This window comes from Chiloscyllium plagiosum, unplaced genomic scaffold, assembly GCF_037043375.1.
Source record: "Chiloscyllium plagiosum isolate Xiang-an unplaced genomic scaffold, Cpla_swu_hap1 HiC_scaffold_3, whole genome shotgun sequence".
Lineage (NCBI taxonomy): Eukaryota > Metazoa > Chordata > Chondrichthyes > Orectolobiformes > Hemiscylliidae > Chiloscyllium > Chiloscyllium plagiosum.
In genome coordinates, this window is record NW_028270141.1 from 44,134,112 (window position 1) to 44,146,374 (window position 12,263).

At 41.6% G+C, this 12,263-nt stretch overlaps 1 protein-coding gene across 3 annotated transcripts in view; it reads left to right on the plus strand.

Annotated features, from left to right (window-relative positions):
- Positions 1-12,263, plus strand: part of heatr5b (HEAT repeat containing 5B) — a 121,580-nt gene that overhangs the window by 11,880 nt on the left and 97,437 nt on the right. For all 3 annotated transcript variants that reach the window (XM_043680648.2, XM_087978805.1, XM_087978799.1), the window contains exons 5-6: positions 7,910-8,059; positions 9,346-9,517. In XM_043680648.2, the coding sequence (XP_043536583.2) occupies positions 7,910-8,059; positions 9,346-9,517 (322 nt within the window). The remainder of the gene's footprint in view (positions 1-7,909; positions 8,060-9,345; positions 9,518-12,263) is intronic.

Sequence of the window (12,263 nt, forward strand, 5' to 3'; positions counted from 1 at the left end):
ACAAGCACTTTTTATGGCATATTCCTTCTGAATTACATGTCTCCTCATCTCTCAAGGATTGACATGATCCTATATGTCTCAATATTGTAACGTCTTTACCTGCTGCTCCTGGCCTATGCGAATAAACCTTACCATTGCAAGTAAATGATTTTAAAAGTTCTGGCACTTCCTCCTTAACCAACCTCTGACCAGGTTGTACATTCTGGTGCAGCTTTTTAGCCTCCACTGTGCTTTCCTTTACCACTCCAACAAAATTCACCGGCTTATCCCGTTTTCCTAAATCTGGCTTCCCAGTGCTTTTCCTAACCCATCAACACTGATTTCATGCGGCCTACTTTATTGTCGTGAAAACACCAGAGCTTTTTAACTTCTCTTTCCACTTCATGGGTTTCCTTTTTACCTTGTGGTAAGTTATCATTATGATCTTCACTGAGATCTACTTTTCCTTTAGCACATGAGGATTTTTCTTTTCCCGAATTTCCACCCTCATGGATTGAAATTGATGTTGGAAGCCAAACTTTGACTTATGGACCAACTCATAATCATCAGCCATTTCAGCTGCTAATGTTGCTGTCTTAACTCTCCTCTTCCACATATGTTTTCACTACCTCCCAGGGAGGGAAGTTTTGAACTCCAAAATAATCCAGTCTATAAGAGCATCATATCCAATGTCCTTATCCACCTGTCAAAATTATTTGGTTTTATGCTTTCAAACTCAATTGTGGGTTTGACCAGAGTCCGTCCTTAGATTCCTGAAGCGTTGCCTGTAGGCTTCTGGTACAAGCTCACATGCACTTAAGATGACTTTCTTCACCACTTCATAATCCCCAGATACCTCCTCTGAGAGTGATGCAAATATCTCACTTGCTGTACCTATCAGTTTTGTTTAAAGTTTGTGAGAAGATTTGTAGCTCGGGTGCTCGTTGTTGTGGTTCTGTTCGCCGAGCTGGGAATTTGTGTTGCAGACGTTTCGTCCCCTGCCTAGGTGACATCCTCAGTGCTTGGGAGCCTCCTGTGAAGCGCTTCTGTGGTGTTTCCTCCGGCATTTGTAGTTGTTTGAATCTGCCGCTTCCGGTTGTCAGTTCCAAATGCCGGAGGAAAGTTCACAGAAGCGCTTCACAGGAGGCTCCCAAGCACTGAGGATGTCACCTAGAGAGGGGATGAAACGTCTGCAACACAAATTCCCAGCTCGGAGAACAGAACCACAATAGTTTGTTTGCATTAACAAAACTCATATGATCACTGGCCACTTCATTTGTTTAGCCATCTTCTCAAATGAGATGAAAAAGCCTTCTAAATGCTTCTTGTCAAGTTTAAGCAATGTTTGGACATATTTAAACAGAACCCCACTAAGCTTTTGACTGCAGTAGGTTTGCACATCCTCACTATCTTCCTCATTAAGCTTACCTTCTACCTTCGCCTCCATTCTTTTAAGCCGATTTTCCTAAGTGCCAATTTCTGAAGTTCAATCTCCCTCTCTTTCTCCCTTTCCTCTGCTTTTAATCGTAATTCAAATGCTTTATTTATTTTTGTCTTTCTTTTCCTTTTGCCTCTAACTGAAGCTGCTTAATTTTCAATTGAATTTTAGCCATTTCCAAAGATTCTGGTGACATTTCCAGCAAAGAATGACTAGCTTGGGGCCAGTCAAGGACAGTTGTGGGAAGTTGTGCGTGGAGTCAGAGGAGTTAGGGGAAGCACTAAATGAAGATTTATCGTCAGTATTCATACAGGAAAAAGACAATGTTGTTGAGGAGAATACTGGGATACAGATTGAGGCTAGATGGAGTTGAGGATCATATGGAGGAAGTGTTAGCAATTCTGAAATATATGAAAATAGTTAAGTCCCCTAAACCAGATGGGATTTATCCTAGGATTCACTGGGAAACTAGGGGTTGCAGACCCTTTGGCTTTGATCGATATATCATCATTCACGACAGGGATAGTGCCAGAAGACTGGAGGATAGCAAATGTTGTCCCTTCCTCGAGAAGGGGAGTAGAGACAACCCTGGAAATTATAGACCAGTGAGCCTTATTTGTGTTGTGGGCAATGTTTTGGAAAGGATTGTAAGAGAGAGGATTTATTAGAATCTAGAAAGGAATAATTTGGTTTGGGATAATCAACATGGTTTTGTGAAGGGTAGGTTATGCCTCATAAACCTTAGAGTTCTTTGAGATGGTGACCAAACAGGTGGATGAGGGTTAAGCAGTTGATGTGGTATAATGGATTTCAGTAAAGCATTTGATAAGGTTCCCCATGGTAGGCTATTGCAGAAAATAGAGGCATGGGATTGAGAGCAGTTTTGGGGTTTGGATCAGAAATTGGCTAGCTGAAAGAAGACAGTGTGGTGGTTGATGGGAAATGTTCATCCTGGAGTTCAGTTACTACTGGCGTACCGCAAGGATCTGTTTTGGGGCCACTGCTGTTTGTCATTTTTATAAATGACCTGGATGTGGGCGTAGAAAGATGGGTTAATAAACTTGCAGATGACACTAAGGTCGGTGGAGTTGTGGACAGTGCGGAAGGTTGTTGTAGGTTACGCAGGGACGTAAATAAACTGCAGAGCTGGGCTGAGATGTGACAAATAGAGTTTAATGTGGAAAAGTGTGAGGTGATTCACTTTGGAAGGAGAAACAGGAATACAGAGTACTGGGCTAATGGTAAGATTCTTGGTAGTGTGGATGAGCAGAGAGATCTCGATGTCCATGTGTGTAGATCCTTGAAAGTTGATACCCAGGTTGATAGGGTTGTTAAGAAGGCATATGGTGTGTTAGTTTTTATTGGTAGAGGGATTGAGCTTTCGGAGCCATGATGTCATGCTGCAGCTGTACAAAACTCTGGTGCGGCTGCACTTGGACTATTGCATACAGTTCTGTTCTCCGCATTACAAGAAGAATGCGGAAGCATTGAAAGGGGTGCAGAGGAGATTTACTAGGATGTTGCCTGCTTTGAAGGGAAGGTCTAATGAGGAAAGGCTGAGGGACTTGAGGCTATTTTTGTTAGAGAGAAGAGGGTTAAGAGGTGACTTAACAGAGGCATACAAGATGATCAGAGGATTAGATAGGGTGGACAGTGATTTTTCTTGGATGGTGATGGCTGGCATGAGGGTACATAGCTTTAAATTGAGGGGTGATATTTTAGGACAAATGTCAAAAGTAGGTTCTTTACTCAGTAGTAATGCCCTGCTTGCAACAGTAGTGGACTCGCAAATTTTAAGGGCATTTAAATGGTCATTGGATAAACATATGCATGATACTGGTATAGTGGAGATTAGATGAGCTTTAGATTGGTTTCACAGTTTGTTGCAACATCGAGGGCCAAAGGGCTTGTACTGTGCTATAATGTTCTATGTTCTATTAAATGCCGAGTTATTGCTGTAATTATCTCTCCTTTTCTCACTGATGAAGGCTATTCCAACTCCAGCTTATCTGTCAATTCCAGCAGTTTTGTCTTGTTCACATTTTGTAAAATCTCCAAAGTGACGTCTTCCACCCCCAGAAAATTCTTAGCGACTGAAAAAGCTATTAATACATCAAGCACTGTTTAAACCAATCCAATTCACAACCCAGAGCAAAAGACACTAAAACCTACCACTCACTGCCTTTGAGTACAACAACCCTAATCCCAAATTGGAATATTAGAATAAATTCCACCAAGAGCCCCCAATCTGTTATGGACCAGGACAGACGCCCTCAAAACATTTTAAGAAGGTAGCCCAGTCGCTAACTTTTTTCTTATTTTAAAGGGAAATGTAAAGTGGATATTCCAGGAGTGATGCACCTGGTCAAACTACTTCACTTTAAGAAAGAGCAGGATTTATTTAAATACTACAGTTGAAACAAGAGCAAAAGAAAACAATTTAGTATAACTTATTTTGAAAATCCAACCAACTCTATATCGCAACTTAACAAGCGAGCTACCAGCAGTTTCTGACTGCCTGCTGAAACAAACCAAACTAGAGAAAAACCGGACTGGGAGAACTGGCCACTCCCCTGCCATTGTTTAAACTAGCACATCCAGATATGCTGACACTTCTGCCTTTAAAATCCTACTTGAAAAACCCAAGGACAAAATAACCTTGTTAAAGGGGCAGCATTGTCACATTGTGTTGGCATGGCAGCCTTTTCAAATGAGAGCTAGAGTTTTCAACTCAGGACTGCTCAATTGCTATGTCTTAAGTTCTGATTTTTTCACGGAAGTTAAAACAGTGTTCGTCCTTCGTTCAGTCATACATTAGTAACCTGATTCTTTTAAGTGTATTTGAATACTATTTTATGTTTGAATACTTCCAATATTTTAATAAAAGCAAAGTCCTGCAGATGTGGGAAATCTGAAACAAACAATGGTTAATGCTGGAGAAGCTCTGGTCTGGCAGCATAATTGGAAAGAGAAACGGTTAACATTTTGAGTCCAGTGTGAGTTGTCTTCAGAAATGCGAAAGATCAAAGACCACCATTGATAAGAAACTCCTATGTCAGATCAGCTGTGCCAGCTCAATGACAGTTTGACAACAAGTACCTCTGCAATCCAACAATTGAGCTATTGCAGACCATACTCTTGAGCTGCGGCCAGACTTGATTTGTATCAGTGACATGTAGGAGCACTGGGGAAATTCCAATATTTACCCCTGAATCCTCTGGCTTTAATACAAGGACTGTCAAGCTGATGCTGGTGTCCTCCAGCTATCGTTCTGGCAAACACCTGCAAAATTTATTTGATGGAGTGAACACTGTTTGAATGACCTAATAGCATCTGTCCCATGAGATCCTGCTTTCTTCGGTTTCAAATTCCAGCATTTCCAGAGGAGGACAAAAAACACAAGGGGCACTTGGAACCTCTACTTGGGAAGAGCTTGCTACAAGTCATTTCAAACACTGACAGTTTGTCCAGTAAGCTGCATGGTGCCTTGTTACTACATCCTGCTGAGGCAATGTTGGCAGAGAAAGAGAAAAGTAATCAAGTCCCATGCTTTGGGTTCCATTACCTCATGTATTGCCACGCTCCGTGTTCCAAAAGACCCTGAGTAGACGTCATCCTTGAATTGAAGAATAACAAACAACAGCAGCTTTTTAATGTAAACACCAGAGTGTGGTGTTTAACCCTGTCTGCTGTGAGCCTGTTTGCTTCCACCTCAGCTGTCAGCTGATCCAGAGTGAGAGAGCAATGCCCAGTAGCACTGAGGTAAAGTGCAGGCCCAAAATGTGGGGCCAAATAACAGAGAGATGAGTGACAAAAGTACTTTGAAAGTGAGAGTTTTAAATAGCTGTTTAAGTTTGACTCTGTTTCACTGCATATGCCTAACTGATGCTGGTGTCCTGGCATCAGCTTCAAATTAGGCCTTTAAACTGTTTATATGCAAAAGAGACCAAACCAGCAGGCAAGAGATTAAACTCTGACATAGCAAATAATATCAAAGTTTATTTAAAAGATTAAAAGAAGATAAATTTACTAAAAATGTACAACAGACATTTATGATTTTGGTCAGCCTGGTCAGAGGTGTAAATCCATCCTAGTTTCCTGAGCTAACAGTAATTCTCTGAAATCCTGGGAAAACTACCAATAAAGGCCAGTCTCACTCTTACGACTGTCTTCACATTTAAATTAGCATTACCTCAGCCTGATTCAGGCACAGTATTACGAGGCAATTGGTTGTTGTTGGGTTAAATTAGCTTGTGACACACTTGCTATTTGGTAAGAATTCCTGGTGTCCCATCACAAAATCTCAGGTAGTTGGAATATTGGTAGAGAAATTAGTTATTTATGCACAATGCTCCCTGGAGTGAACAGTGGAATTGTCTGTGAGATCTCTCTCTCAACTGAATTTATACAAGCCTTCATTCATTCTTTGGATACGTCATCCAGATGGTCAAGGTCAAATGGAACCTGTGTGTCATATACTATCTGAATACTTTGTTCCCACAGAGAAAGCTTACAGCAGCAAATTAACACATTAAACTCCAAGCATTAAGAAATTATCCAGACTTCTAACTACATCACAGAGCTCTTGTGGCACAGTGGTAGTGTCCCTAACCCCGGGCCAGAGGATCTGAATTCAAGTTCCACATGCCCCAGACATGTCAAAACATATCCAAACGGGTTGAATTAAAATATGTGTAGTTACTTGGCAAGCCACTTATTGTTCAATTTCTATGTATTTAATATTCACTACCTATTAATTTTTTTTCATTCTTTACAAACTATATAGTAATTCTTGTTCAATACGTATAGTATTCTGTACTTAAAATGATTCCTTTGACCTACTCTATTGAAATATTACCTTATTAGCTTACTACAGTGAATTCTGTCATATTACTTGTGTTATTTGTAAGTAACAGATTAAATAGCATGGATTCAGTTTACTTGAAAATCTCATACAGATTTATTTAACAGCTCTGACTGATCTAGAGTTACAGATAACTAGGTATGCATCCAGACTTTAGCTTGTTTCTGCTCGGGCATGTAGTGGTTATTCCTGGTCCTTGGCCCATTAGCTGTTAAATTAATAACTTGGGAAATATAAAACACAAACTTTGGTCAATTTGAGTTGAACTAAATTAACCTCTATTGCCCAAGCCTACGTGCAAGCACCTTAAGCTGGTAAGCCTCCATATTCTTGGAATGTCTCTATAGAGTTGTTTATTTTCCCTGAGAACAGTTTAACCTCCTTAATTGAAAGGCGAAAGCTCTGCTCTTGTCTTGATATCTCCGTTTTGCATTTAAATAGAACATTTCACAACCTCAGGAATTTGTGTAGTCACTGTTGTACAGTAATGTTGGAAACAGGTGCCAATATGCACATAGTAAGCTGCCACAAATAATATTGTAATTATTATGTCTCGTATTAGTGATATTGATTGAAGGATTATTATTGGTCAGAATATGAGGATGTACTTCCTTGAAGTGTCAGCCTATGGTGTGTGTTCAGGTATTGATGTTGGGCTTGAACCCATGACTTTCTGGCTTAGGCTAGAGTTCTGCCATGGTAACAATGTTCCTGGTATGAAAAGTCAAACTTTGTAGGTAGCAGTAGCTTGAAAATTGAGAAGGAACAATGTGGCTGATTGGTGCAGACAATTCAGCCACTTATTGTAAACTTGAAGACTGCGATCAAGTCATCCACTCAGACTGAGTAACGAAGCAGAAGCATTTCCCAATATCACTTCCAAATAGTTGTTTTCCATCTATGATAACTTCAGAATGAGTAAATCTTCTCTGACCCTTTTGTCATCATACCCTGTGGAATACACTACTGATGTTCCAACTACCTGAGATTTTGTGATGGGACACCAGGAATTCTTACCCAATACCAAGTGTGTAACAAGCTGATTCTGCCCTTGAATGGTTGTGAAGATAGCCTCCTTGTATTATTAAGCAGGTGTAAGAAGTGTTCTTTGGTGGCGCTTCTTGTACTGCTGCAGACCATGTGCATAGGTAAACCCATAATGCCACTAAGGAGGGATTGCCAGGAATCTAATCCAGCAATAGATTTCTAAATCAGGATAGTGTCTCACTTGGAGGGGTATTTACAAGTGGAGGTGCTCTCATGTATCCTTAGACGTGGGAGGTGGCTTTAGAAGGTGCTGTTCAAGGAGCTTTGGAGAATTTAATATGTCAATTTCACTGTCAAAGCAGCTTAGAAAGTGTTGTGACTTGTGTTTTTCCTTTCAATTCAATGCAAATTATAACCAGGTATTGCTATTCTGAATGCTAGGATGAGGGGGTTTAAATGCTAATTTTAAATATCTGGGCTAGTTCTATCACCTCCGTGGAAGTGAAACAAATTGTCTTAGTCCATTCTTATCTACCTATCTTGAAACTTGCTTCATCTGAATACCATCATTTGGTCTTGACTCTGTGGGTGCAAAGCCCCAGAAGGTCTGTTACTCGTTAAAGTCTCTGTATTTTGAACAGTCACAGGGTCGTACTGAAATCCTACTGAGTCTACAGAAGGTACTTGGTGGTTTGGGTGGTGCAGCTGCTTCTTGCCATCGAGATATCTACAAAAATGCCCGCTCAGGTTTGACTGACCGATCCATGGCTGTTCGGTGTGCAGTTGGTAAGGTAAGAGATGTGGTTTTGAATTTTTGCCCTCTTTTCAGATTTTCAGAAACTCTCCAGGTGCAGTATTGTTGTAAAAGGAAAGTTGACAGCCAGCTTGCATGCAGGTAGGTCTCTTCATGATTGGTTAATCAGTGTGAAGTGCTGTTGGGTTAAAGCGGAATATTGATTGGAAACCGAAAGGATGTTCTGTTGTTATTTGGATGGAGACAGTGAATTTTTTACCTCTCCTATAAAGTGTACTCCATCAGTACTGCTCTGGGAATATCCATCTGGGTTTGGAGGTTGAATTCACAATTCTGACTTGGGCATAACTATGACCGTTAGAAAATGGCTGGTCATTAGATTACTGACAATCAGTTGTGTAGTGTTTAAAGTAAAGATTACTTGGCAATTTTTCTTGGTCAGTGATAACATACTTAAATATAAGTAAACATGTGAGTATAGGAGTTGGGAGGTCATGTTGCGGCTGTACAGGACATTGGTTAGGCCTGTTGGAATATTGTGTGCAGTTCTGGTCTCCTTCCTATCAGAAAGATATTGTGAAACTTGAAAGGGTTCAGAAAAGATTTAAAGCATGTTACCAGGGTTGGAGGATCTTAGCGACAGGGAGAGGCTGAACAGGCTGGGGTTGTTTTCCCTGGAGCGTCGGAGGCTGAAGGGTGACCTTAGAGGTTTACAAAATTATGAGGGGCATGGATAGGATAAATAGACAAAGTCTTTTCCTTGGGGTTGGAGAGTCCAGAACTAGAGGGTTTAGGGTGAGAGGGGAAAGATATAAAAGAGACCTAAGGGGCAACTGTTTTATGCAGAAGGTGGTACGTGTATGGAATGAGCTGTCAGAGGATGTGGTGGAGGCTGATACAATTGCAACATTTAAGAGGCATTTCGATGGGTATATGAATAGGAAGGATTTGGAGGGATATGGGCCGGGTGCTGGCAGGTTGGACTAGATTGGGTTGGGATATCTGGTCGGCATGGACGGGTTGGACCGAAGGGTCTGTTTCCATGCTGTACATCTCTATGACTCTATGTATTATGATTGATTCTGGTCTATAACTATGGAACGTGAATGAAAGATGTTGCAACAAGAACGTCGGGCTTCATTTCATGTTCAGGTCTCTGGATTGCAGCTTCAATCCACAGCTTTCTGACTTGAGATGAGAGTGGTATCCACTGATCCATGTCTGAAACTCTGGCCATGAGATGGAAAGAAGGAGGGCTATGGATTTTTGTTGGACATGTTTCTGAGAGCATGTGCACTCCTGAGAATGCCTTTTATCTCCTAGTGTCTACTGGAACTACAAAAGGAGTCGGTCTTCATGTGGACCACAGAACTGGAAAACTTAGCTACTCTTTGCTTTAAAGCTCTGGAAGGATCTAATTATGGGGTCAGAGTTGCAGTGTCCAAATTACTCGGGACTGTCATGGCAACAGCTTTAACACCCAAACAAGCAGCAGGTAAGCATTACAGAAAATAGTGTATTGGTTTGTTTCCCAAGAACATAGGAATGTAAGAATGTAGAAACATATGGACAAGAGTACGTCATTCAGCCTGTTGAGTCTGACTCACCATTCAATGCAACCACAGCTATCTGCATATTTTCAGTTCTGTTTCCTCACCATATCCCCATAACCCTGTACCACCGGCAATTAAAAATCAAACTTAAACAAACTGAAAGATTGCCCATCCCCAGCCCTCTGTGGCAGTGCGTTTCAAAGATTCACAACCCTCTGAGTAAAAACGATTCTCCTCATTTCAGACCCAAGAGTCATCCCTCTAATTTTTAAATTGTGCATCCTGGTTCTAGACTCCTCAATCAGAGGATTCATTGTGTCTTTACTCTGTCTATCCCTTTCTAAGGATTTCGTAGATTCCAATGAGATCACCTCTCAATCTTTGAAACGCGAAAGAACAAGGCCTGCTTTGCCCAATCTCCCTCTATAGGACAGTTCTGCCATCCTGTGAACAAGTCTGGTGAAGTTTTATTGCACTCACTCTGTGGAAATTATATCTTTCTTGAGGTAAGGAGATCAAAACTGCATACATTACTTCAGGTGCGGTCTAACCAAGCCCCTATAAAACAGAACCAAGACTTCACTACTCCTGCACATTTATCCTCTTGTGATAAAGGCTAGTGTTTCATTACCTCTCCAAATTGCTGGATGCAGCTGCATATTAACCTTGAAAAAGTTGTTGAAAAGGACACCCACGTTCCTTTGTAGATCTACACTTTCCAACCTCTTATAATTTAAGATGTACTCTACACATCTGTTTTTAACCACCAAAGGTAGCCTCACCTTTTCCCTCTGCCGTGTTCTTGCCCATCACTTCCTGTGGATGCTGCTTAATCCATGCTGACATATTACCTACTATCCCATATCCTTTTATCTTTCCAACCCCTAACCCTGTAGGGGACTTTATCTAAAGGCTTAAGTATACAATGTCTATTTTATCAATTTTGTTAGTAACATCTTCAAAAAAAAAACCCGAGTTCAACAAGCACAAATTTCCATTCATGACTCTAGGCATTCATGAGGCTCTGTGGCTCAGCAACAGCAGCAGAATTGTGTTCCACAATCTGAACCTCATGGCCCATCATATTCACCACTCAGGCTTCGCAATTATCCCCGTCCTCAATGATGGAAGAGCCCAACACTTAAGTGCAAAAGATGAGGCTAAAGCACTCTCAACAATCTTCAGCCAGAAGTGGCAAGTGGATGATCCATCTCTGTCTCCTCCAGTGGTCCCCAGCATTATAGATGCCAGTCTTCCGCCAATTCGATTCACTCCACGTGATATCAAGAAATGGTTTGAGGCATGGGATAATGCAAAGGCTACAGACCTTGGCAACATTCTGGCAGTAGTACTGAAGACTTGTGCTCCAGAACTTGCCACTCCCCTAGCCAAGTTGCTCCCGTACAGTTGCAACATCTACCCGATAACGTAGAAAATTACCCAGGTCTACCTTATATGCACAAAAAGCAGGATAAATCCAACCCAACCCCATCAGTCTACTCTTGATCATTAGTAAAGCGATGGAAGGTGTCATCAACAGTGCTATCCATCAGCACCAGTTCACTAACATCCAGTTTGGGTTCCACCAGGGCCACTCACTTCCGGACCTCATTACAGCCTTGTACAAACAGGGACAAAAGAGCTGAATTCCAGAGGTGAGGCAAGAGTGACACCCTTTGACATGAGGATTGCATTTGACAGAGTGTGACATCAAGGGACCCTAGCAAAACTGGAATCAATGGGTATCGGGCAAATTCTCTGCTAGTTGGAGTCATATCTGGTACAAAGGAAGATGGTTGTGTTTATTGGAGGTCAGTCACCTCAGCTCAGGACCTCTTTGCAGGAGTTCCTCAGGTAGTGTCCTGGGCTCAACCATCTTCAGCTGCTCCATCAGTGACCTTCCTCTGTCATAAGGTCAAAATTGGAGATGTTTACCGATGATTGCACAATGTTCAGCACCATTTGCAATGACTCAGATACTGAAGCAGTCCACGATCAAATGTAACAAGATACTAACAATATCCAGGCTTGGGCTGACAAATGGCAAATAACATTCATGCCGCACAAATGCCAGGCAATGACCATTTTCAAGAACAGACAATCTAATCATCACCCCTTGACATTCAAAGATGTTACCATCACTGAACTCCTCCACTATCAACATCCTTGTAGTTACCATTGACCAGAAGTTCAATTGACTCGTCACGTAGCACAGTGGCGACAAGAACAGGTCAGAAGCTCAGAATATTGTGGAGAGTAACTCACTATCTGACTCCCTAAAGCCTGTCCACCATCTACAAGGCACAAATCAGGAGTCTTTTGGAATAATCCCCTCTTGCCTGGATCTATCTCTGTCTCCTTCAATGGTCCTCAGTCTTCCACCAATTCGATTCTCTCCATGTGATATCAAAAAATAGTTGGAGGCACTGGATAGTGCAAAGGCCTATGGACCTTACAAATTCCAACAATAAACAAAACTCAAAGAAGCTTAACACCATACAGGACAAAGCAGCCCACTAATTGGCATCATACCCACAAGCATCCACTCCTTCCACCACCGATGTTCAGTAGCAGCAGTGTGTACTTTCTGCAAGACACACATCAGAAATTCACTAAAGATTCTTGGACGGCAGCTTCCAAACCCATGACACCTTCCATCTAGAAGGCCAAGAGCAGCAGGTATATGGG